General features: G+C 42.1%; 1 protein-coding gene across 5 annotated transcripts in view; it reads left to right on the forward strand.

Annotated features, from left to right (window-relative positions):
- The window catches only part of enah (ENAH actin regulator), a 137,672-nt gene that overhangs the window by 41,603 nt on the left and 73,617 nt on the right, over window positions 1-22,452 (forward strand). For 3 of the 5 annotated variants that reach the window (XM_084376905.1, XM_084376908.1, XM_084376909.1), the window contains exon 1: window positions 3,726-4,476. The exons of the other annotated variants lie outside the window; for them this stretch is intronic. In XM_084376905.1, the coding sequence (XP_084233031.1) occupies window positions 4,385-4,476 (92 nt within the window). In that variant the 5' untranslated portion in view covers window positions 3,726-4,384. Of the gene's footprint in view, window positions 1-3,725; window positions 4,477-22,452 lie in introns of those variants that run through there. 5 annotated transcript variants of the gene reach the window in all.

The following is a 22,452-nucleotide window of genomic DNA, read 5'->3' on the forward strand; positions in this document are numbered from 1 at the left end:
GTAAATATGAGGGTGTTATTACTTTCTAAATTACAAAACTTAGTTAATGCAAATTCACCACAGGCTATACTGATCAGTCACACTCATGTTCTGAGCTGGAACTTTCTATTTGACTGTAAGTAAATGGAGCGTACCCAGTCTTAAGCTTTGGCATCAATCAAGCACTTGTGCATCTATAACAGCCATCATGATGGAAATATCTGATGACGGAGCGCTCTCTCCCTTCCTCCTTCTGTCTCCTCCTTTCCACCCTCTACTCCTCGTCTCCCCTCCTTCCTTCCCCCTCTCCCTCCTCTCCTCCCTCGCATCATCTGTGCTGCTAAAAGAGGCAGGAGCTTATTACAGGTGCCTCACGCCCGCTCTCTGTTTTTTCCCTCTTCGTCCTCGTCCCTCTCTATCGTTCGCTCCCTCTAATTGATTCTAATAGCTCTTGATGTGTGCGCACTGTTTAGACAGCTTTTGACTGTGTGCTTAACCCAAGTGTGACAAACTGCTCTCGTCGTGGACCTTTCATCCGTCACAGCCCGTTTCCCGGGGCACCCGCTGCCTCTCCCTGCTTTTAAGAAGTAATTTTAATAGTTCTGGCCATCAGAGTGGCAGCTCTGGTTTAGGAACACACCCGTAATTGTGTATAATCATATACCACCATTTTTTTCTGAATGATGAGACACAAATGAGCTGATCTTCCATTACTGCAAAACTGTTTTTAGACTTTTGGAGTATCCATTAGGTCTACTATGCTCGATGATAATTTAAGCAATAACAGACAGTGTTTATGTGTGTAGGTGTACACGTGTCAATCAGTAATGTGTAGCGTCGGAGGCTCAGTTAAGCACAGTGTTGGCTGAGAGCATCAGCCTGCACGTTAATGTGCTGAACAAAGGCACAAATATACATCTCCCCGAGCCTTTGTTGTTCCGACCTCCAGAGTTTGGTACAGCCTTCCCTCGCAGCCCTGTCTCTGTGTGTGTAGCTGTGTGTGTCACTACCCTCTCCTATGTTTGCTGTATTCTGTGCCCTAGCCTGAAAACACAGCACATGGCAGCCCTTCACCATGCTGATAGAAAAGCACTGCCTCATTGTGGCTGATTTCATGCCTGTCGAGCCAGCTGTCCAATGGGAAAAGGAGAAAAAAAGCTCTTTATTTTCAACATTTGTAGTAATTACATCAACCTCTGATTTAGTTTGTAGCCTTCAGGGTGAATCAGTAGTTTAATTTAAACCCTGGAAAAAAACACGTGTTCAGCAGGTTGTCACTGACAGCTGCAGAGGAAACTACAACCAAAGTGTGAAATGAGCTCCAAACCTTTACTGAAGTGTCTGATGTATAATACAGCTGATGACAGGGTTCATTTGTACACCATTGTTTTGTATAATGTTGAGTGTAGAGGATCAGAAGCAGTTTCAGCACTGTACCTATATTACATTATGAAGCTGTGGACTGTTTCCTGTTTGCCTCAGAACAGTGTGTGTATCATTTTATCTCTTTTAGTTTATGGTTATAATAAAGTTACAATGTGGTGACATACTTCATTTCATTTTCAAGGTGGCCATTCAGCGCTTCCTATACAGTAAGATTGGCTTTTAATGGTCTCAACTCACTATAAAGTTAGGGTTGATTTGCATTTTATCAAATGTGAAACCAGTTATCAATCTGCTGATCAATGTGCTTTGGATTCAGCTGTCAGTATTTGTAACTAATGAATTATAACATAACTTTTTGTTACTGTTTTTGTTAAATTAAAAAAAGATCCAGTTGCACATTTCACTTGGTATATCTGACACAGTATCTCAATATATCTCACACCACTCTCACCTTTTTACAAGCTACTTGGTAAAATAAAAAACAAAACAAATATATTGTATATTCTGCATGACATAAGTTCAAAAACATAGAAAAACAAAACATACACTTCACCTTAAACACAAAGACCCCCCGAAAAGGCACACCTTAACAACACATAGACACTTCTAGTTCTGGTTGACATGGTACTAGAATCTCATTGTGGTAGATAAAAATCCAACATGATCCGACACTTAATATTAACACAACAAATCAGAATGAAAATATTAAATAAACAGCAGTTCATAACAAGGCCCTTGCAAACTCTTCTCCCTCCAGAAATGTCATGAATGTGCCCTAAATCTTGAAAAGTGCTGTATTGACGCTGGGTTTATTAATATCCAGACATCGCAACTATCCATCAACCCAGCTCTGTTTATCTGGTCTATTCACAGATTTCCAAGATGGACAAAATTCATGTTAAACTTCAAGTAAACGAAATATAAACATCTTCTATTGATGTGATGTGATGAAGAACAGTTAGACACCATGCACTGGTGTGAATCATTAAACAAGACAGAACTCTCTTCTCTGTTGGCTTTGTTAAACTACCAAAACACATAATTGTCACATTGTGATCATGATGATACAGAGTGCTTAATTTACATCAGATATAATCTTTAGCAAACCAAGAATATTTAATCAACCTGGAACCAGATCCAGTATGGAACACTGGAGCCAGACTGCATTGCAATCAGAAATGTGGCAGTCAATTCAAATGACTTTGTGACAAGTGGCTGCTATCTAGCCGAGCCTGTCATCGCCTGTTATAGGTTAATGCTGAAGTGTTTGATGGGAAAGCCTCATCACATCAATAATCAATTCATTTTAATGAACTCAAAACTTTTCATTTTTTCCATGTGTGTGGTACAGACAGAGTCTGAACAGCACATTTACCATCAGGCTGGTTGGATCGCACCTGTCCGGATGACAGTAATGAATATATTTCACCCTGACATCACCTGCTCGCTCAGTGACACCTAGTCCCTGCACACCAACAGCAACAGGCCGATCCAGCCTGACACTACATGCTCTGTCATCATCGCTATTACTGAAATATGCAGAAAACTAATTAATAAAACCTAAAACTTGTGCATTTTCTTCAGAGCTCTCTACATCATCACATCAAAAAGAAAAAAACTGCAGATTAAACGATGGCAATCTAGCTCTTAAGTTACCATAAGAGTTGGCATAGCAAGCAATAAAACCCAAGAGACAGTAATTAGCAGCTCAGTGGGAAAGCTCAAATGTTTGGCTGAAAACACCCTCTAAATATAAGTCCTGCCTCACAGGAGTCACTGTCTAAACATATCAGATATTATAACAGTGCTTTTGGTTGTGAATTCACATGGAAAAGCAGTCATAATGAGGACTGATGTGCAGATTGTTAGGTAGCCTCGTAGCATTTGAATTCATTATTGACTCCATTCAGCCGTGCTTTCAGAGCTAATCTACATACTGTATGTTTTTCTCCAGCACAGTGCCAATCGATTACAGCTGAAATGGAAAGAATGAAACTGAACCACAGTGTAGCCAGACACATAGAACAGGCCTACAATATGCTGCACACAGATTCACCATGTTCAGATAGTGGATGTAAAGCCTTGCAGTGTTGCTGCGAATGTCGGTGTGCAGTGAAAAGGAGAATCCCTCGTCAGGACTGCATGTTTGTCAGATGCTGGGAAACGCTCGACTAATCCTTGTTCAAGTGCCACCAAACATCACTAATTCTGGCTGCTCATTCTTCCTAACTCTCTCCAGCATATTTATTTTGGAGGGAGAGTGAGAGAGATGAGTTGGGTGGGTGTATGGCGAGTTAGAAATAGAGAGAGTGCGAGCGCGTGGAGAGTCACACAGATAAAAGAAGAGCGTGGTGCTAGGAGGGAGGAAAGGAGGGAGCCACGGGCAGATGAAAGAGGGAGAGATCAAGTGAGAGACAAAAGGTATGAGATGGATGTAGCGGAGGGAGCCAGGCGAGAGGAAGAAGAGTGACGGAGAGCAACAGAAGAGAGGGAGCCCCCCCGGCTCTACTTGAACCCTCCTGAGCTGAGCAGAGCCGGGCTGCGTGATACCACCGCAGTGATTTCCCCCCAACAGCCTCCGCCACGGAGCCCAGAGAGCGCAGGAGCCTGTTGCCTGGATACCCCCGCTGTCGCCACGGCGGCGAGAAGCCAGGATCGAATTGTGTTCGTTGGCTGCTGCTGCAGCTGCCATGGGGAAAACACAGCTGGCTGACTGCATGGTTCCCTCGCTGACATCGCACGTATGAATAAGGAAGGAATCACCCTCATACGGGGGCTTTGAGCAGAGGACGTGGGAGGCTGGGGGGTGGGACAGGGTGACTGTCACTCCGCTTTGGATGATGCAGAAAGCTGTTCGGTAGATACCAGAGAGATTACCTAGGATACCGAGCGAAGCAGGGGAAGCTAGGGGAGACCCCAAAACAAGAGCGCTTAGGAAAGAGAAGGCTGGCAGGGGAGGAGAGGGGGAAGGAGCAGGGCTGGCTGGGTTAGTTGAGCAGCTAGCAGGCTGTGTGGAGCCATGCAGATCCAGTCTTCTGGTCCACAGTCCAAATCCTCCAGCTTCATCCTCAATCAGAGATGTGTGCTGGCCTCCAAAATGGAAATCCACCGGTATGTACCTGCTGTCACAGAGTCATTCAAGTGGTTTCTTCTTCTGTTTCTTCATTCACCTCTGTCTTTAATGCTGCTCATTGTTGATGAAGGAGTGGTCAAGACCTTGTCAGTGAATGTTTCTGTTGATGTTCATGGTTGCAGTTTAAACTGAAGACAACACAACAGAAAAACTCACACAGAATGTGGCTTCAGAGTGCGTCCTCGTCTGCAGTGTTAGCAGAAGAAGTATTACATATAGATTTATGATGCAGTCTGGAAATTAGCTTAACTATCAGGGTTGATTTTAAACTTCCATGTCACAAGGACTTTAATACCAATTTTACAGAAAATTTGCATGTATATGCAGGTTTTTTTAATTGCATGTAAGCCCACTAAAAACAGGGGATAGACTATTTTTGCCATGTCTGGTCTTGTCATGTTCAACGTCATGAACACACTAGAAAAACATTAAAGAGTAAAAACAGTGCAAAACAGTTGTAGAGATCATACAGATCATATCCAGGGGATGTTCAAACCTGATAACATGTCTAAATTAAACATTCTGCAGTAGACACAGTTTATTCCAGATCTAATGATGGAAATAGCTCAGCAATGAGAGATCTTGCTTCTTTCTCATCTCTGTTGTGATTTGCACGTGGCAACTGGCAAAGATCTGATTCTGACATGAAGTCCAATGACAAAATTAAGGTGGTTTCGTATCTTTTACTTCAGTCTTTTTTTCAAAATCAGCGATGATGATTGAGCGCTACTTGACCAGAGACAGATGGAAAAGTACTGGAACACCAGGCTTAACCTTTAATGCACGTCATAGAAAAGGGGCCAAAATTAGCGTGTCCACTCAGGTGTTTTCATCACTGCCAACAGGAGCTGGAGCCAATAAACACCCAGGACGACTGCAGAGTTATATGAGGAAGAAATTAATGCTGATTGCACCCATTTCCATTAAAGACAAAACCAGATGTTAGTGGGATTTTTTGACCAGTGTGAAATTTACATGATAAACAGAACTGATCTTGTTGATATAATCTTGGATTTAATCCTGTAAGCCACAGCTCTGGTGAGCGTCATTAATTGTGAGTCATTCTGGATCTGCTGCATTTATTAAAATCAGTGCTCAGCCCTTTGAGTTTCTGAGTTCTCTAAAGTGACAGTACCATCATGGATGTTCAGTCTTCTAACTAGGTGATAGCAGTTTTATCCACACGATTAATAGCCAGAGTGCTGTTTTTAAAACCTACTTGCAAAAAGCAGAAGCTCTAGTTTGTTTTCAGTTTCATATTTGAATCATGGATGATTGCTTGCTGGCTGTGAAAGAAGGATGTTCCTGTTTGAGTCAACTCTCTGAAGGATATCCTTTCTCATGTCTGTGTGCCTGTCTCCCTGAGGGCTTGGTCAGGACACAGCTAGCTGCATCACCGCTAACATCTACATCTAGCAGCTGCAACATAATGTTAAGCAAGAAGACACTGCTTAATTATTGATGCAGTTTGCTAAAATGTCAGAAAACATATTTCTTTGGCTCAGTGGGCTGAATGTTGTGTTCATTTGCAGAGAGGATTCCCTTTAGCTTACAGTGGAGGAAGATGACTGGTTGTTGTTTAGCAGAGAATAAAACAGATCCTGTGTCGGAGCAGCCCGATGGACCGAGCAGACATCCTTTAGCCAGATGACCTGTGCTCAAGCCCTGCAAGGATCCACACTGTGTCAGTGTTCTTTAGCCAGTTACTGAACGTCCCAGCTCCAGGGACGATGGTCTGTAGGTGACCTCTGACCTTCATATAGAAAAAGACAGAAACACAAAGACCCTGCAGCATCAGTCATCCACTGCATTACATCACAACTGAATATATTTTTCTAGTAGCTTCAGTAGCATTTAGAATATAAAATACTGGTTGAACACCGGGCTCGCCACTTTGGATTGCAGAATTATCAGACCTACTATCAAACTGTTTCTGGTTATTGATTGTTGGCTGCCAACCAACGATTTCCCAGTAGATTTAGAGGGAAGGGACCTGGATTTCTTTCCTTCTATAAAGGAAAAGGCAGAGCCTAGGGCCCTGACGACCGTCAATGTCATGGCTGTGGGTGAGCGTATGTGGCCATAGTTTTTGCGGTGTGCCAGAGCACTAGTTAGCCATTGTTGACGGCTTCTCGGCCGACTTAGTGTCTTGACTCAGGCCGGAGCCAGTAGGTGAGAAATCACCATGATCGGCTGTTCAGCTCAGCCAGTGCACGAGAAGAAAAAAGGGGAAAAGAAAACGAAAGCCACTTGAGCCAGTTGCTGTATCCATGATTTCATATATTTGGTGAAGTTTTATTTTTTGCCTCCACCTCTTCCACACATTTTTATCAGACATGTTCTGGATCAGAAGTGGCTATATTAGTGAGAGGGGTGTGAAACGACAAGGCAAATGCTGCTTTATCATACAAGTTTGTATATTTGCAGTCCAGGTTTCCTTTTTTTTATCAGCAGGTGCAGAATCGTTTTTGGCCATGACACAAGCGACGTGAAGCCACACAGCAGTCAGCTTTCATTGGCGCTAGTTCTTTGAAGTTGGTTTGGAGTGTCAGAGCCCTTACACTAAAAAACAACCTAGAATGCTTCGGAGATTACAGCAAGATCTCATGTGTCACCATTCGCCCTGTATCCCCTTTCATGAAGTCATAGTGAGTTTGTGATTAGCGTGATGGATAAGGTGAACTGGGCTTTTTATTCTTGCCCGTCAGTCTTGTGTGTGTCCTTGTGTTTGTGTTTGAGTTGTATTACCTGAGTGTGTCAGGCCCTGGAGTGAAGAGTGATTGATGCCCGGTATTATACGGTGGCATCTACATCAAAAACAGCTTCACAAACACTCACAGTTTAATCTGCAAATGTTTCCACCCGTGCGGGTGTTTAAACACCAACAGCTCAGGCTACATTTAAGTAAAACTCATTAGTGCTAAAGATGTTTATTTCATTCCCTCAGAAAAAAGAGCCTTTGTTTAGTGATTTAAACAGAACAAAGTGGTGACACAATGTTCAGATTAAAAGCAACAAAGAAACACTCGTTGTGTTGGTATATAAACAGTCAAGAGTGCAGTAAAATAAACAGTGTGCATGGATAACCATTAATATTTCAGGACACAGAACAAGAAAAACATTAAAAACTAATAAATAAACTTTTTAAAACCTCTGAACTGAAGACTGCATTCAAATGTAGAAAACATTGTTTGCTGATTTTGCTATACAAAAAGAAAAAAATTCAGTATTATCATTGGAAATCATCTCACTTTGGCGGTCTTGATATCAGATTTGTTGACTGCCCATTGAAATCAATGGTGATATAAGACAGACTAAACAAACCGACCTGACCAACTTTGACTTTATTGCAAGTGTGCTACACAACCAAAGAACATATATACAGTTTTTTAGGCTATAAACATATTTACATTTGTTAAAATGTGTGTCTGGGTGAATGTAAACAGTGGCAACAAGATGGTGGTGATAATATGGTTGGCATCTTCATATGACAAGTTAGACATCAGGTAAACACTGTTCATCAACTCTGACTGTGTTTGGCCACCAAGCAGCAGTGATATGAACACAGAGTCCCACCTCTCCACCCGCTGAATACAAGTGCTTGATCCAGGCTGTCATGGTAGAGACAGGTCTCTGTAAAGATGCAGGCTCAAAAGTCTCAGGTTTTCTGTCGCTTGACGAGCCTGAGTCCCGTTTCATCCGCCTTGTTTCCTTCATTCCTGGCATATCGACCAAAAGTAAATTGGTTCAGCAACCCAAAAAGTTGATTCCCAGCTGGAACCAAAAAATAGCAGGTTTTCCTTGACTTGAAGTGCGGACTGAAGTGGGCATGTCATATTCTATAGATTGCTGTGCATGGTGCAACCTCCTCAGTTGATGACAGATCCATGATTACAATGGCCCTGCTTAAAGAAGGTGGAAATGCAGGCTGGTTTGCTAGATTGTACCAAGGTTCCAAGAACCTTGAATGGTTCAAGAACCAGAACTAATTTTCTGGAAGAAAGTGGGTATGAGTGACACTGAGCCAGCCTGAACAATACCAGGACTGAAGCAGCTAAATGGAATTCAGCCATCATTCATTTGATTGTTTACAGTTTGTTTCTCCTGTAAAATGCAAAAATGTCTCAAGGTGATATACAACAGCTCTTTTCTTTCCAGAACACATTGAAATGTTTCACACAAAGGTTCCCACCAGTCACCTATGGTTGCCCGCAAGGGACAATCATCCCATTCACAGGTCAATATTTGGCAACTCAACAGAATTTCACAGGTATTTTAAGAGATTGGAGGAGTATTTGGTCTCAATCTACTGTTGTGTTGACACTGGCCCATACAGTGGCTCATCTGAAAGCTTCAATTGTTGGTTTCCATGGTTATATACGAGGAGTGAAAGCAGAGCGCTGCTCAGTCCGGTCCAGACCTGCTCTGTTGTCAATGTGTTCCCTGTCCCAGTATGAATGGGAACGTGATTGGACTCTAGTAAAATGTGCCAGGCTCCCAGTTAACACACAGGCGGCACTCTGCACCCCTGAAACACCCTGCAGGACACTACTGTGTGTGTGTGTGTGTGGTGTGTGTGCACAGTTAACATGCACAGTGACCTAACACAGGCTCACCAGCACACTTAGTCTGTAGAGGAAACAGTGTGTGCAGGGTGTCAGGGTCCTACTGTTTGTTTTTGTTTGTCTCATGTCTCATTACTCATTTAATTGCTTTCCTCTTTTCTTTGGCTTGTTGCTGCTTCATCCTGTAAACTACTGTCCTGCCTGAACTCACTTCTACTTTCTCCTCCTGCGTTCTTCCATCAATCAGCAGCAAAATGTGTCTCACACCTATTCTTTGCATTGTTTGTGACCCATTTGACAAAGTGTGCCATCTTATTTAGTGAAAGGTCAGATGGTGTTTTTGCAGGGATTCCCACCCCGCTCTCCAGGGGGTGATCCCGATGATGCTGGTTACCATGGCAATGAAAGGGCAGAGTCATTAAAGGCAATGAGAGAGGGGAGCCACCTGTGGATGCCTCCTGTGGGGACGGGCCTCTTCTCTCAGCTAATGGTTTGTGTGAGCGAGCTGCTCACGGTATAATTGAATCCAAGAGGAGTCTGTGTGTCCTCAAACCAGCCTGGTACTTGAACAGGCCAGTCGATGGTCCAGTTAATTACTTGGCAATAATGTTTTACACCGTAATGACCTGCATTAGGTGACTGGGAAATGATTAGAAAACAACAAAGGCCCGCTGTTGTAATGTAGCAGTGGTGTTCTTAGTTACATTTAACAGTGCATACCACTGTGTTCACTTCTTTCATTTAAAAGCCTTAGACACATTTTAAAGGAACAGTTCACCCAAAAATTAACATTTGCTCATTATTTGCTCACCCTCAATGCCAGTGGAAGTTTCGTAGTCCATTAAACATTTCTGGAGCTTCACAGCAAAACAGCCATAAAATGGCTGCACACAGCTCACCCAGTGTAATCCACGTCGCTGGAAGCCAAATTGTTTTGAAAAGATGTTATTTACACCCTCGACTGGAATCTTCGCTGTCTTTATCACACTGAACAGGAAGAATGATGCAGGAAAACTACAGCAGCACAGAAATCTGTCGTGTTGTCTGTGTACATGAAGCGTCCTTCCTCAAATCTGCATCTGATTATATTTAAATTGCAGAACAGACTCAGAATAGTCCATTTAATCCCTTGATCTACAGTTTGAATGTATTACCTCATTGTCAGTGTTTTTCCTGGCTGTTCCCTTTCCAGTGGAGATAAAGCAGATATACTGTTATCCACTCAGAACTGTGTCGGCTACAAATTGCATTGCATGGTTTCACTCCAAAATGAAAACAAAACAGTTTTTGGATAGGACTGCTGACAGTGATGCTGCTGCTCTCTGTCTCACTGTGCCTTCGCCTGATGCACATGTGGCTATAACATGTGTCTGACCCAGGCATGTGACTCAAGACATTTGAGCAAAGTCTCACGAAAGTCCCATGAGCAAGTCAAGTCGAGCCTTTAGTCCAGAGTCCACATCTCTGGTCAGACCACACATGTGAACACCCAGGTGTTAATGCACAGAACACCAGTGACACTTTAAATCAGGATAAACACTTTCAGTTTATAGTTAATTAAACTGTAGTTAATAGTTATTTCACAGTAAATAGACGATGGAACGCTTTGTAAACCTTCCTTAAACAAGTGTTTATTGTGAAGTTGCACCTGCTGTTTATAATACTTTGTAAATGCTTCATTAATACTGTGTAGTTCATCTGTAAACATTACTTGGATGGCTGTTATAAGTTGAAACTGAGGTTTAGAAGCCTTTAAAATTGCTTAATAAATGGTTTATAAAGCATTTAATTGTTGTAAACAGTTAATAAGTTTAATTAACTAAAGATTTACCATTCATTAATGATGGTTATGAAGTGTTCTATCCATTTAATATCTCTAGTTGTATTTAGGCCATTTGCTTGTGGAAATATTGAATTTACGGTGTATTTGAGTCAATGTTGATTTATACTATGAGGTATTACATTAATTGGGTAAGCCAAAAGTAAATACTGCCATCTGTTATTTTGCCCATAACGGTTCCTGATTTGAATTTCCCAAAAATGATATTATATAATCCTTCACATGTCATTGTTGCAGTTTAAAATTACATGTGTCATTATAGATGAATTTATCCACACCACCCACCTGTTTACAGCAGAAGGCCTTAGACAGGTGGGTGTCAATTTGCATTTTTGGAGGGAAAAGGTGCTCAGATGTTTATAATTGCTGAAGATGCACTCTCATGTACGTGTAAGCGAGGTGAAGTCAGAGCTGATATACATTTGATCTGTTTTGGCTAGAAGCCTCGTGTTAATGACAGGCGTCAACGCTGTCAACATTTCTCTTCTATTTCACTGTTTCCTATGAGATTGTTCTCCTGCTTCTCATTGATAATTTAGTGCTGTTGGTTGTCACTTTTACTCACAGTTTTAAAGTGTGGGTGTAGTGAAGCCCTTTGAGACAATAAAGCACCGTACCAAATATAAGTGACAAGTGTAAACTGCTTATTGAATCCTGCTGAAGTGATCGGCCACGCTGTGACCTTTGCTCACAGAAACAGAGCTGACAGTCATCACTCCATTTCTGAACATCACTGTGGCTCTTCAGCACTTCTTTACACACACACAGACACACACACACACACACACACATATATATACACTCTGTCACTGTGGGCTGCGCTGGGTTATATATATCCACTAGTGGTGATGGTTCCTTTGTCACACCTCAGGTATTTTTCCTGCTATCATGCCACACACTGGCCCTCTCCTGCTCCATCTCTCTCTCTCCAACCATCTGGTCGGGTGGATGAGTCATAATTGTGAGCGGAGGGTATTTTCTCATGGCTCCATCATATCATACTGTGTTTGTGTGTGTGTGTGTGTGTGTGTCAGCAAAGAAGAAAGTAGGTAACCTTGATATAGACAAAGAGCTGTTTATCAATGAATGGTGAACAGGTACATGTGTGCACACCTGTACACATCTGTACTTGTGTCCCTCTCTTTCCCACGCTGCCTCTCTCTCTTTTTAGCGGTGCACCTCCGCCCATGTACGGCTGTGTTGCCAGGGTGACGACTCGGTTTGCAGTTCCTATAAAAAGGCAGCGGGTTGGAAAGGGGAGGCGATTGGGAGTCCAGTGTGAGTGTGGGACTGCTGATCACCACCTTTCACTGTGCAGTGACCAGCTGCTGTCTGCTGGGCCTGTCCATTACTTACAGCTTAGATTTGTAGCAGGGGTCAGTTCTATCGACTAGAAAATCCACACTGATGACTAGCTTCTTGTTTTCTCTGTTAAACTGTGGCAGGAAGCTGTTGCCACTTGTTACTTGGAAAAATGCAATTTTTCAGGTTGTGCACGATGAAAACGGCAGAGAATAAACTCTTTATGTGCCAGTATAGATTGTTTTGGGTTGTTGTTTTGAAACTTTCACTTTATGTGTGATTGTTACAAGAAACAGCCATAAGGGAACCTTATCTTAACCTTTTCAAAATATTTTATTTATGTTACAGATTGTGTTAAAAACCCAGACTTTTAAGATTCAGCCAAACTGAATCCAGTTTCTGGAGCAACATGTCAGACAGCACTCTGCCACCATCACAACACCAGTATCTTTTAGAAGAATGCTGTACTGTACCTCCAGTCAAGTGCCACAAACTTGTATGAAAAAGAGCGTTGAAGCTGAACAACTTTGTTAGTGTTAAATATGAAATGAAATGAAATGTCAAAAAGTCCAATGGAATATTGGATTTTACATGTTAGATACAGTCCAGGAAAAATGTGGTCATAGAAGAGCAGACGATCTGAAGTGATCTGTCACTATTAAGCACATTCTGCATTCTTGTGCTGTCTCTCTTCACTCATATACACACATGTCTACCTGTCTCTCCCACCTGCCTCTGTCTCTGTCTCTGCCTCTGTCTCTGTCTCTGTCTCTCTAACATTATGGAGCACTAACACTGCAAATCCAGAACGTTCTGTGTGGCTGAGACTGAGAGAGTCCCTCTGACAGCTTGGCAAGAAATGTGAAAGTTTAAGAGTTTGACTTTAGTGTGTGGGTTAGAGAGAGAGAGAGAGAGAGAGAGAGAGATTGGTGTTTTTGTGTTTTAGAGGAAGGACTTGGTTTATGTTCGCTGAATAAATAAAAAGGAGAGTTCTGAGTAATTTTCCCCGAGCTCTGTCTGTCCTGAAGCCTCTGCCTGTCCTGAAGCCTGTTTGTCTGCATGTTTGTTGTAACATGTAACTTGTGTGTGTGTTCAGTCTGTACACACTTTGTTCCGCCTACATGCTGACATACTGGATCTCTGTACTGTTTATGCAAGGTTCTTGTACAGAGCATGTAGAGTATTTTTTCTGTTTTATGTAATCGACATCCTGCTCAGTAACTTTTTCTACATCACAAACTTATGTAGTTTACAGAGATAACATGGCAGATTTTCCATTATAATTTATAGTAACTTTTGAAAGCTTTGTTAGCTGAAATGATAATTGTCATGTGCAGATTTTATCGTCCATAGCTAGCTATCTTATGCAGCTGATCATTAGCTCCTCCAGTTAGTTGAACACTATTAAGTTAAAGGGGCTGTTATAATATCATTTTAGTTGAAAACATTCTAAAATTAATTAAAACTATCAACTGAATGTGACTAAATAACACTTTTGACATTATGATATCTTTGTATTGTGTTGCAGAGATGGTCTCTACTGTAGTTATCATGCTAACCAACTAGCCCCGGCCCAGCCAGTTCCTGGCAAAGCTTGTGTGCTAGTGTCCCCAAGCTCCCAACCGCTAGCTGCACGGCTAACTGAGCTAACTAGCTAAGGGCAGCGAGCAGCAGTTAGCGGTTACTCTAATGATATACTGCTTCCTTTTGAGTATATTTGTTCGACAGGTGGCCAATTCTTACATATTGCACCTTTAATTTAATCCGACAAAGTAGTTGAATGTATTCACACGGGCTAAACATGATAGAAAAACTGAATTACATGTGACACTTTACATTGAACATATGTAATAAAATTAGATGGACAATATGTTAATTAAGATACGTTAAGCTGCTGTTCTTGTTTGAGTTGGCCAAATCTTACATATTGCACCTTTAACTCGGACTGACTTTTTATTGGATCAAGCTGACTTGATACAAGACAAGCACCCTTGTAGGGTTTTCAATATGCACCTGATGGCTACATATGTGATACTGTGCTAAAAGTCAACATCGTCTCCAGCCGCTGAAGTAGAGGAATAAAAAAACAGCATTGTTGATCTCTTTCATTGTAGAGCTAGTGAGCGCAAGAGCTAGAAAAATGTTAATCAGGCTGTTATTATTTACTAACATAACAAGAGCTACAGTAACTAATCGATTCACCTAACCTTGTTTACCTGCTTAACCGGCACAAGGCTAGGTTTATGCTTTATTGCTTGTATTTTCAAACAGTATGGTTCAACATGTTTCAGAAGACAGATGTTATCCAAGTAACCATTACCTTCATGATACACAAGTTTGAGGCCAGTATACTGCAGCATCCTGGATCAGCGTCCATACAGTGGGCAAATGGATGTGCTAGTTGTTAACATAGCTTTTTGTAAATGCAACTTGGCGTTCCACTGAAACAATGCAACGTTAAGCTAGTAAGCCTTTTACTTAAAGCAGATAAACACACATTTAATCCTTTCCTTTATCATCAACACTGATTTTGGGGAGCTTGGTATTGTTTGTTATTGTTGTTCGATTAAACTTAATTGAACAATAATTTACAAATTAGTCGATAATTAAATGCATCATTAGTCATCAGTCCTGGATTTGTTGCATCTTTTCTGTATGTTGGACTTTGATAGAGGTTCTATCAAATGACATGGCTTCAGGAGGTCTGTACTGTAGATAGGAAGATAACAGTAATGAGAGTCAAGCTCATTATCAAAGCAGTCATTCTTTAATATTTTGTCTGGGGATTGAAGATGCTGAAAAAGACCAATCTGAAACCATTTAAATCCCTCTGATGGTCTCTTGACTCCACTCTGGAATCCACAGTCTTTCCAAACATTGGCACAGTACCTGCAGGCAGCGGTTCAACAGGGACTTTCTCTTGTCTGTGGGGCCTCTGCTGTTCCTCCCTGCCTGCCCTGATCACTTCCATATGGGCTGGAATGAGAGAGAGAAAGGGAATGTGAGGCAGAGAGGAGGCAGAAAGAGACAGATGAGAGCATGAAATGGTTTGAGGCGGGTGGCGGGAGGGCGAGTCAGTGGTGTGATGGAGTCAAGTTATAAATTGAGTAAAAAAAAAGAAAGAAGAAGATTCGAGCTGAAAATTGAAGACGTGGTTGCAGGGCGAGGAAAAGAAATGATGCAGATGTGGCGAGGATGCTCTCCAGAGCTCCTCCATCCTGAAGTTGCTTCCTTCCGTCCGAGGCCAGCTGCACTCCTCCCCGAACAAACCCTCAGGTCACCCCTCAGTCCCAGTGCACCTCTTTCTTCTCTCCTCTCGTTCCTTCTCATAGTGGGGACTCCCCTCTGGATTCCACGCCTGAACTTGGAAAAGCCTTCTTTAACATTTATGTTTTTATTATTCTGCCTGCATGTTTTGTTTCAGGCAGCTTAATAGGATTTATCATCCCCCCCCAGCTTGGAAAAAGGCTGACTCTGGCCTTTCAGAGCAGAGCGTCAGTTTACTGTCGGATGGTTTTAAGCCAAACTGCAGAGAGCGAGTCAGCTGAGGGAGAGAGATGGAGTCAGAGAAAAGAAATACCAGTGCAATGAGTCAGTTACTAATTCATCTGTTCTAATCACGGCCTTCAAGTTATAAAACTTTGTGCAGCAGGGACATTGACCTTGTTGTCATTTCTTCTGTCTGAAGGGAAGCAGAGGACATGGAAGAAGTGGATGAGAGAGTGGTACCATGATAGGAAACCATGATTTCATAGGAGACTATGAGAGGAAATGTTAAAGAAATACTCCTGAGTGTTAAATAAAATAACCCTCATATAACTGTGAAATGAATGAATGCTATAAACCTACAGCAAAGTGGTTTGATTAGAGTGCTGTACAAACTCTACCCTGACTACAACACACATCATTGTGATGAATTGTGTAAAATCAGCATTGTAGCTTGTTAGATGTTGTTGGTTGGTTCTAGTGTGATTTAGCAGATTGTAGTTGTGTAGTAGAGGAGGGGGGTAGTTTAAGGTTTTAACCAACTCATCCTTACTTTCATTATCCAACAGTCTGCCAGTTGTTTTGTCGATGAACCTGTTTTAGTTCCGTCTATGAAATGTCAGAAGATAGTGAGAAATACCAATCAGACTCTCCCAGAGCCTGAGGTAACATCTTCAAATGTCACGCTTTGTCTAATCAACAATCAAAACACCAAAGATATTCAGTTTATTATCTTATGTGAAAGAATGGCAGCAGATCTTCTGAGCCTGTACCAAATGTCATCGTTTACAAGGTTTTCAGATGAAGCTTCAGATGTCTGTCCTCACACAAAAATCTGACACAAACTCCTCAGTTTGAGTAAAAAGATTTATCGGATTAAAGGCAGTGCCAAGAGAATGCATGTACATAATGATACATTTAGTTTGGGTTGAATTAGAGTTTTTTGTTATGTTGGTTATATAAATGTAATGTTTGGTCTGAGCCGGCGTTTGTACAGTATTTGAGTACCTGGGAATGAGACTCAGCAATCAACCATTTTTCTCCAGAATCAGTGAGGATCCATGTATGACATGACTGATATACAAAAAATGCAGTTTTCTTGTCAACTCCATTATAAGACTCTGTGCCTCCACTATCAGTCATGCTGCCTTACAGAAAGTGTCATTGTGTAGCCTTCAGTGAGGTTTACATTTTACATTTGGGAAAGTAGATCTGGATATTAGATCTGTAACCAATATACTCAGCACCTGCAGATACCCTGAAGTAGGAGAGATCACGTCACAACATCACATTATATTAAGCACACATTAGACGGGTGTTATTGCTGTGACCTCTGAATCCCAAAGGGGTTTAGTATTTAATGAAAAATATTTCCTCCTTGATAAACACATTTTTGAAGCAGTCTGGTGTCAAATCTAATCAGATCATCATCCGTCCAGAGGAAACCTGTGGTGTATGGTCTGTACTGTGACAGGAGAGAACACACTGATGCACAGTCACACTGCTCCAACAGTGGGGCTGACGTGACAGAAATGAAAACATCCTTCATCACCTGGATTTGTCAGATTGTTTCTGGCTGACACAATGAATGAGATTGCAGTTAGCCCTTTTTGGTTTGTTTCTATTTTTAGACTAGTTGGATGTCTGGTTATGTAACTTTGGCCTATCAGCAGTGAAATTAGTCACAATTTCCCTCTGTAGTAGTGTGGATGTGTGGTGAGTCAGTACCATCAAAATTCTGTATTATTTTGTAGCTAAATAATAGTAGCACTTGAGGACAGCACTGAACCAATCATCTGACCAATACATTCAACAACAGAGGGTCAGGAGAGGCCAGATCAGCTGTGGTCCTCCTCTATATTTGCGGCTTTGGCCTCTGCAGGACTGTCTAAGATCCAGTGTGAGCATCTTTCTGCTTCTTGTTTATCTCCGTTCACCTCCTTCCCCTCCTTCCCCTCCTGCGCTCCATTGCTGTGTTGCTCTCTGCACACCCACCCTATCCTGGCAGGATGTGACATCATGGTGCTGAAGCCCCTGGAGCTGTTCTGTTCCTCTTTGAAGTCAGAACCGTTCTTAACTCGGAGCCTCATTAACATTAATGAAGGAGATGAAAATATTCTCGTCTCATATCATATTCTCCATTCCTATTCTCGTCAGATCTGCACATTTGTCCGCTGTGTGTGTGTGTGTGTGTGTGTGTGTGTGTGTGTGTGTGTGTGTGTGTGTGTGTGTGTGTGTCCTTCCATTCCATTAAAGACCTTTTAACAAGAAAGTGATGTCCACACGTCTAACTGGGCTAGAGGCAGAGATAGACTGCTGTGGTGTGTCTGTGAAGCTTAAAGGGTAACTCCACCAATTTTACACATTAAAGTGTGTACAGGTCTTTGGTCATCGTGCGTGGAATAAAAAGGTGATAGGAGTAACGAAACCAAAAAATATTCATGTTTAAGAAGCTGGAATCAAATACATTTTTTGCTATTTTTTTCCTTAAAACATTACCAATTTTTCAATTATCAAAAAAATCTGTTAAATTTAACAGTTGACAACTAATTGATTAATCATTCCAACCCTAAAGTTCAATATTAAACAGTCTAAGATGATGTACAGCTGTGTAATGCTCCATATTTACTCAGATGTGTTGAGAGATCTGAGCTGTATGTAGCTCTTTCGGGAGAGACAGTACTGTATGTATAATGTAAACCTACAAGTTGCACTGTGTGCAGACATGCTGATGGCCAGAGAGTGCAGTGGTGTTGGCTCGGTGGAGAGAGGGGGAGGAAGATAGCAGCTGACGTGTTCAATGGGAGAGTTAACAAGGAGATGAGGAGGGTCAACAGGACTGAATTACACCAGTCAAGTGCTTAACAAGCAGAAATGCACATTTCACTGGGATCGCCTCTGTCTATACAGCTACTTCACTGATATGATGTCAAAGGGGCAATGCACCAGCACATAATGTACAACAATCTCAGGGAGGACTGTTTATGACGCTGCCGTTAATGTAAATGAAAGATAATTGTACACTTTGTTTCCCTGGTAATGTCTTCAGTGTCTGGCTGAGGGGAAACAAAGCATACATGTCAAAGTGGTTCACCAACAGTAAGCCACTGTGTCCCGTCAGCTCCACTCTGTGCTGCACAGATATGTTGTGAGGGGATTTTCTCTTCATGTCTCGTGTTGTTTTTTCTTCTTTAAGTCGCCACATTTTCTTCCTCTCCAAACACTTTGAGTCGGATTCCTCTGGATTTTGGCTCTCAGCTCTTCGAAAGCAGCGCGGCATTGGGGCCTTCAGCTGAGTCACGCACACTTACAATCACCGTCCACACACATGCAAACCGCAGTGCATTCACCACACAAAAGTGTTCACTCGAGAAATGTGCATGTGTGTATTGCACATATATTTCTCAGAGACACAGACACACTGTGGTGGTTGTGCCTGAGACCACTGCAGGCAGAGGCTGTGGTCTCTGCAGTGGTCCTGGACTAGAATTTATTCCATGGTATGAGAACATGCTGACATCCAATCTGACCAAACCAAGTCACCACAATCAACAAAACATGCAGCAATGCAATCATTATTTTTTACCACTCAGATGTGATTATTTAAATTGCCCTCTATGATTGGCTGCATGCAATCAGGAGAGCCAGAGGGGGCTCCGGGAGGTAAATTCACACAGATTTAATCCCTTGTTAGGAGAATTTTCTTGTGCTTCCCTTCTGCTTATTGCATCCTCACACACAGATCAGTGTCTCTGGTGCCAGTAGGAGTTTTAAAGACTGGAAAAAGAGTAAAACAGCTACTTTGGCTGTCCAAGGGTAAAAAAAATGCAACTTTATGCTTGCATGAAAGAAGTCTCTGATCAAGAAATATTTTTACGTGTTGGTTTCTGTATAGATTATATAGACGAGATACAATTTGAGGGGTTTCTAGGTAGATTTTGTCGCCTTTGGACCGATCCAGGCTCCTGTTTCCCCTTTCTCCAGCCTGCATGCTAAACTTAACTAACTGGCTGCTGGCTATCGTAGTTTAAAAAAACTTAAATGTATCTTGTGCGCACAAGATAAAAATGTATCTGCTGTTTTACAGACACTTCTTTCACAATATAAGCTTATGGGAAAACATTTTTGCTGGCCACAGTCCATCATGTGATGATGTAATTACACAGTTTGGCCACTACAGAAACTACCTTCAAAGTCTGGCGCTCTTCCTGGGGGCTTGTCTCAGTGTCTCTCTCCACTCGGCTCACAGAGAGCAACAGTAGTTTACATTTAGTTTGCATAAAGTATTTATTCACTAATGTAAACTAACAGAAGATCCATGGAGCCCCTTTAAAAGGATTTAGTTGAAGCCCCAGATTATGGACATCTCTACATTCTGGATGATTTCTACCTCACCAGATCTTTATTGGTTGAAAGATTTCCAAGCTTTTGATAGAAGATTGGTAAATCTGTTACAAAATGTATCTGTACTACAAACCATGGCAACCAACAGCATCAAATAATCCCCAGTAATGTATTCAGTGTGAAGTCTCAGTACGACAGAACAGGTTGACAAAACAGGTGCGAGAACCAAACTACAGCACTGCTTCACTTAGGCTGACAAAGACGACCTCAGCTGACACATCAAGGCTCAGGTCCAGGACGGCAGCTTGTTCTGACCTCACAGTGGTTCTGCTCTGATGGATTTACTTGTTTACTCAAATGTCACTGAGTCCAAATCTGCAAAACCAGCCAGAAAAAAAGTCAAAGCTTGGACAGCCAACAGTCGAACAAGAAATCTTTTCCTCTTTTTAAATGTCAGCTGTATTTTAGGATCAGTTTCAACTCTACTTACTGTCATATGCAGTATACTGCACATTTATAGCATGAAGATTTGTGTCTGCCAAAATCCCCAGCAGAAATCTGTATTTTATGCACATGAATGTGGGTGGGTTTGTCCTCCACTACCGCCCAGCATGTAACTACTGCAGCTGCTGCTCTGAGGCTCTGTGAAAAATAAATGGATCTTAGTCAATTTGCCTGCTTTAAAAAAGATGTAAGGTTTAATAATTTGCCTGTAGAATATGTAAAACTCCTAAGCTAGAGCAGCAAGTCATGAATTGCTTATCCCGCCTTCATTTATTTCCTCCTCTCCATTACCAGCTCCAGTTTGTTTCCACTCAGTCAGCCACTGAAATGTAAGGTATGTGCTGTGGTGTTAACTCTTAATGCAGCATGTTGGAGATTTGTGATTAAAACAAGCTGCTGCAGAGTGTTAGCACAGGTCAGCTTCTGTTGTCATAATGAAGCACATTAGCAGAGGTGTGAAAGAGTTTGTAAAAGCTGGATGTGTGAGGAGGAGGAGGTGGATACATGTGGTTTGTGTGTGTGTGTGTGTGTGTGTATGTGTGTGTGCTTGACTTTGTACTGTGGAGCGCACACTTGTAAGCACTCGCACACAATCCACACAGGAGATAAATGTTCCAGAGCTGTTTCAAGAAGATTGAGCCTTTTTTACAGAAAGTTGGTTCAAACCCTGAGCGAGACGCATGTGAAGCAGCTTCAGCACATGCAGCAGACTGTTCACTCTGCTGTGCGTCTGCGTGCGCACGTGTCTCAGCCTCAATCACACTTGACATTCACAGAAGTGTCCTGCTTGTCAGTGTGGGCCCTCCATTTTTATGCATTTCCAGCCTCCAAACAGACAAACACAAGGTGTGTGTCTCAGTGGACGAGGATCTGTCCTCCCCTCAACACCCCTCCTCCCCCCGGCTCTTATCACTCCTTCTTCACTTTTTCTTTTCACCTCTTCAAGCAATTTCCTCAATTTTTACGCTCACTGCTTCTCAATCCCTTCTCCCTCTGCGTCTCTCTCTTCCCCTCCTTCTCTGCTCTTGCACAGGAGCCTAGTGCTCACATAGATGCACTCAGTACACTGTGGCTCTCAGACATGCTGATAGAAATGGGCGCTCTACCTATTTTACACATAAAGGTCAGTTTGTCAGGAGGAGTAATACACAGCAAGTTCTATATTGTCTTTTGTGTCTCAGGAGAAGATTTGTCAAAATCTGACGAAATGACCCCTATGATGTCATCAGGGTCATCTCAGATCAGACTGGGAGGCTATATGGGCATGTAGCAGGCAGTGACAGTCTAACATCTTAATGTTATGGGCACCATGGGAGATGTTGGATCACTGTTATCGTACTTTGACACATATAAGGGATTAAAAATCAGGATGCTTTAGGATACTAGCTGACAGGTGGAGATTAAAGGCACGTCGAATGTGTGTGTGTGTGTTCTGACTTATGCAACTTTTGGCAAGTCTGCAGTTTTCCCGTGGACTTGGGCTGCTCTTGAAGTGTTGAAGGTTAGGTATTTTCATGCAAATGTGGTCTTGACTCTAGTGTTTGTCCCCAAAAGTGGCATAAGTCAGAACACACACACACACACACACACACTCCCTGCCTGCTGTGTCTAGACGGGGCCGTCCAGCTGTTCTGAAGGAAGAGGGCTTGCATGCACTAATATGCACACGAGCCAGACCAGCTCCAAAACAAAAACCTAGATGCTCAGTAATTATGATTATAATAACACACAGAGGGTGAGTGTGACGTCACGCTCTGCTCTGCACAGGACGTCTTTACTCCACCATATCTTTACATAGAAAATAGTTGTTTCCTGACATCTAGTGAGGCTGAATGATGTATATTGGACCTTTAATCCTGGGGACTTTATACAGGTTAGGGTTAGGCAAGTTGAAATAATATTTATTTTGTTAT

Source organism: Pagrus pagrus (genome assembly GCF_965226575.1).
Source record: "Pagrus pagrus genome assembly, chromosome: 16".
Taxonomy (NCBI): Eukaryota; Metazoa; Chordata; class Actinopteri; order Spariformes; family Sparidae; genus Pagrus; species Pagrus pagrus.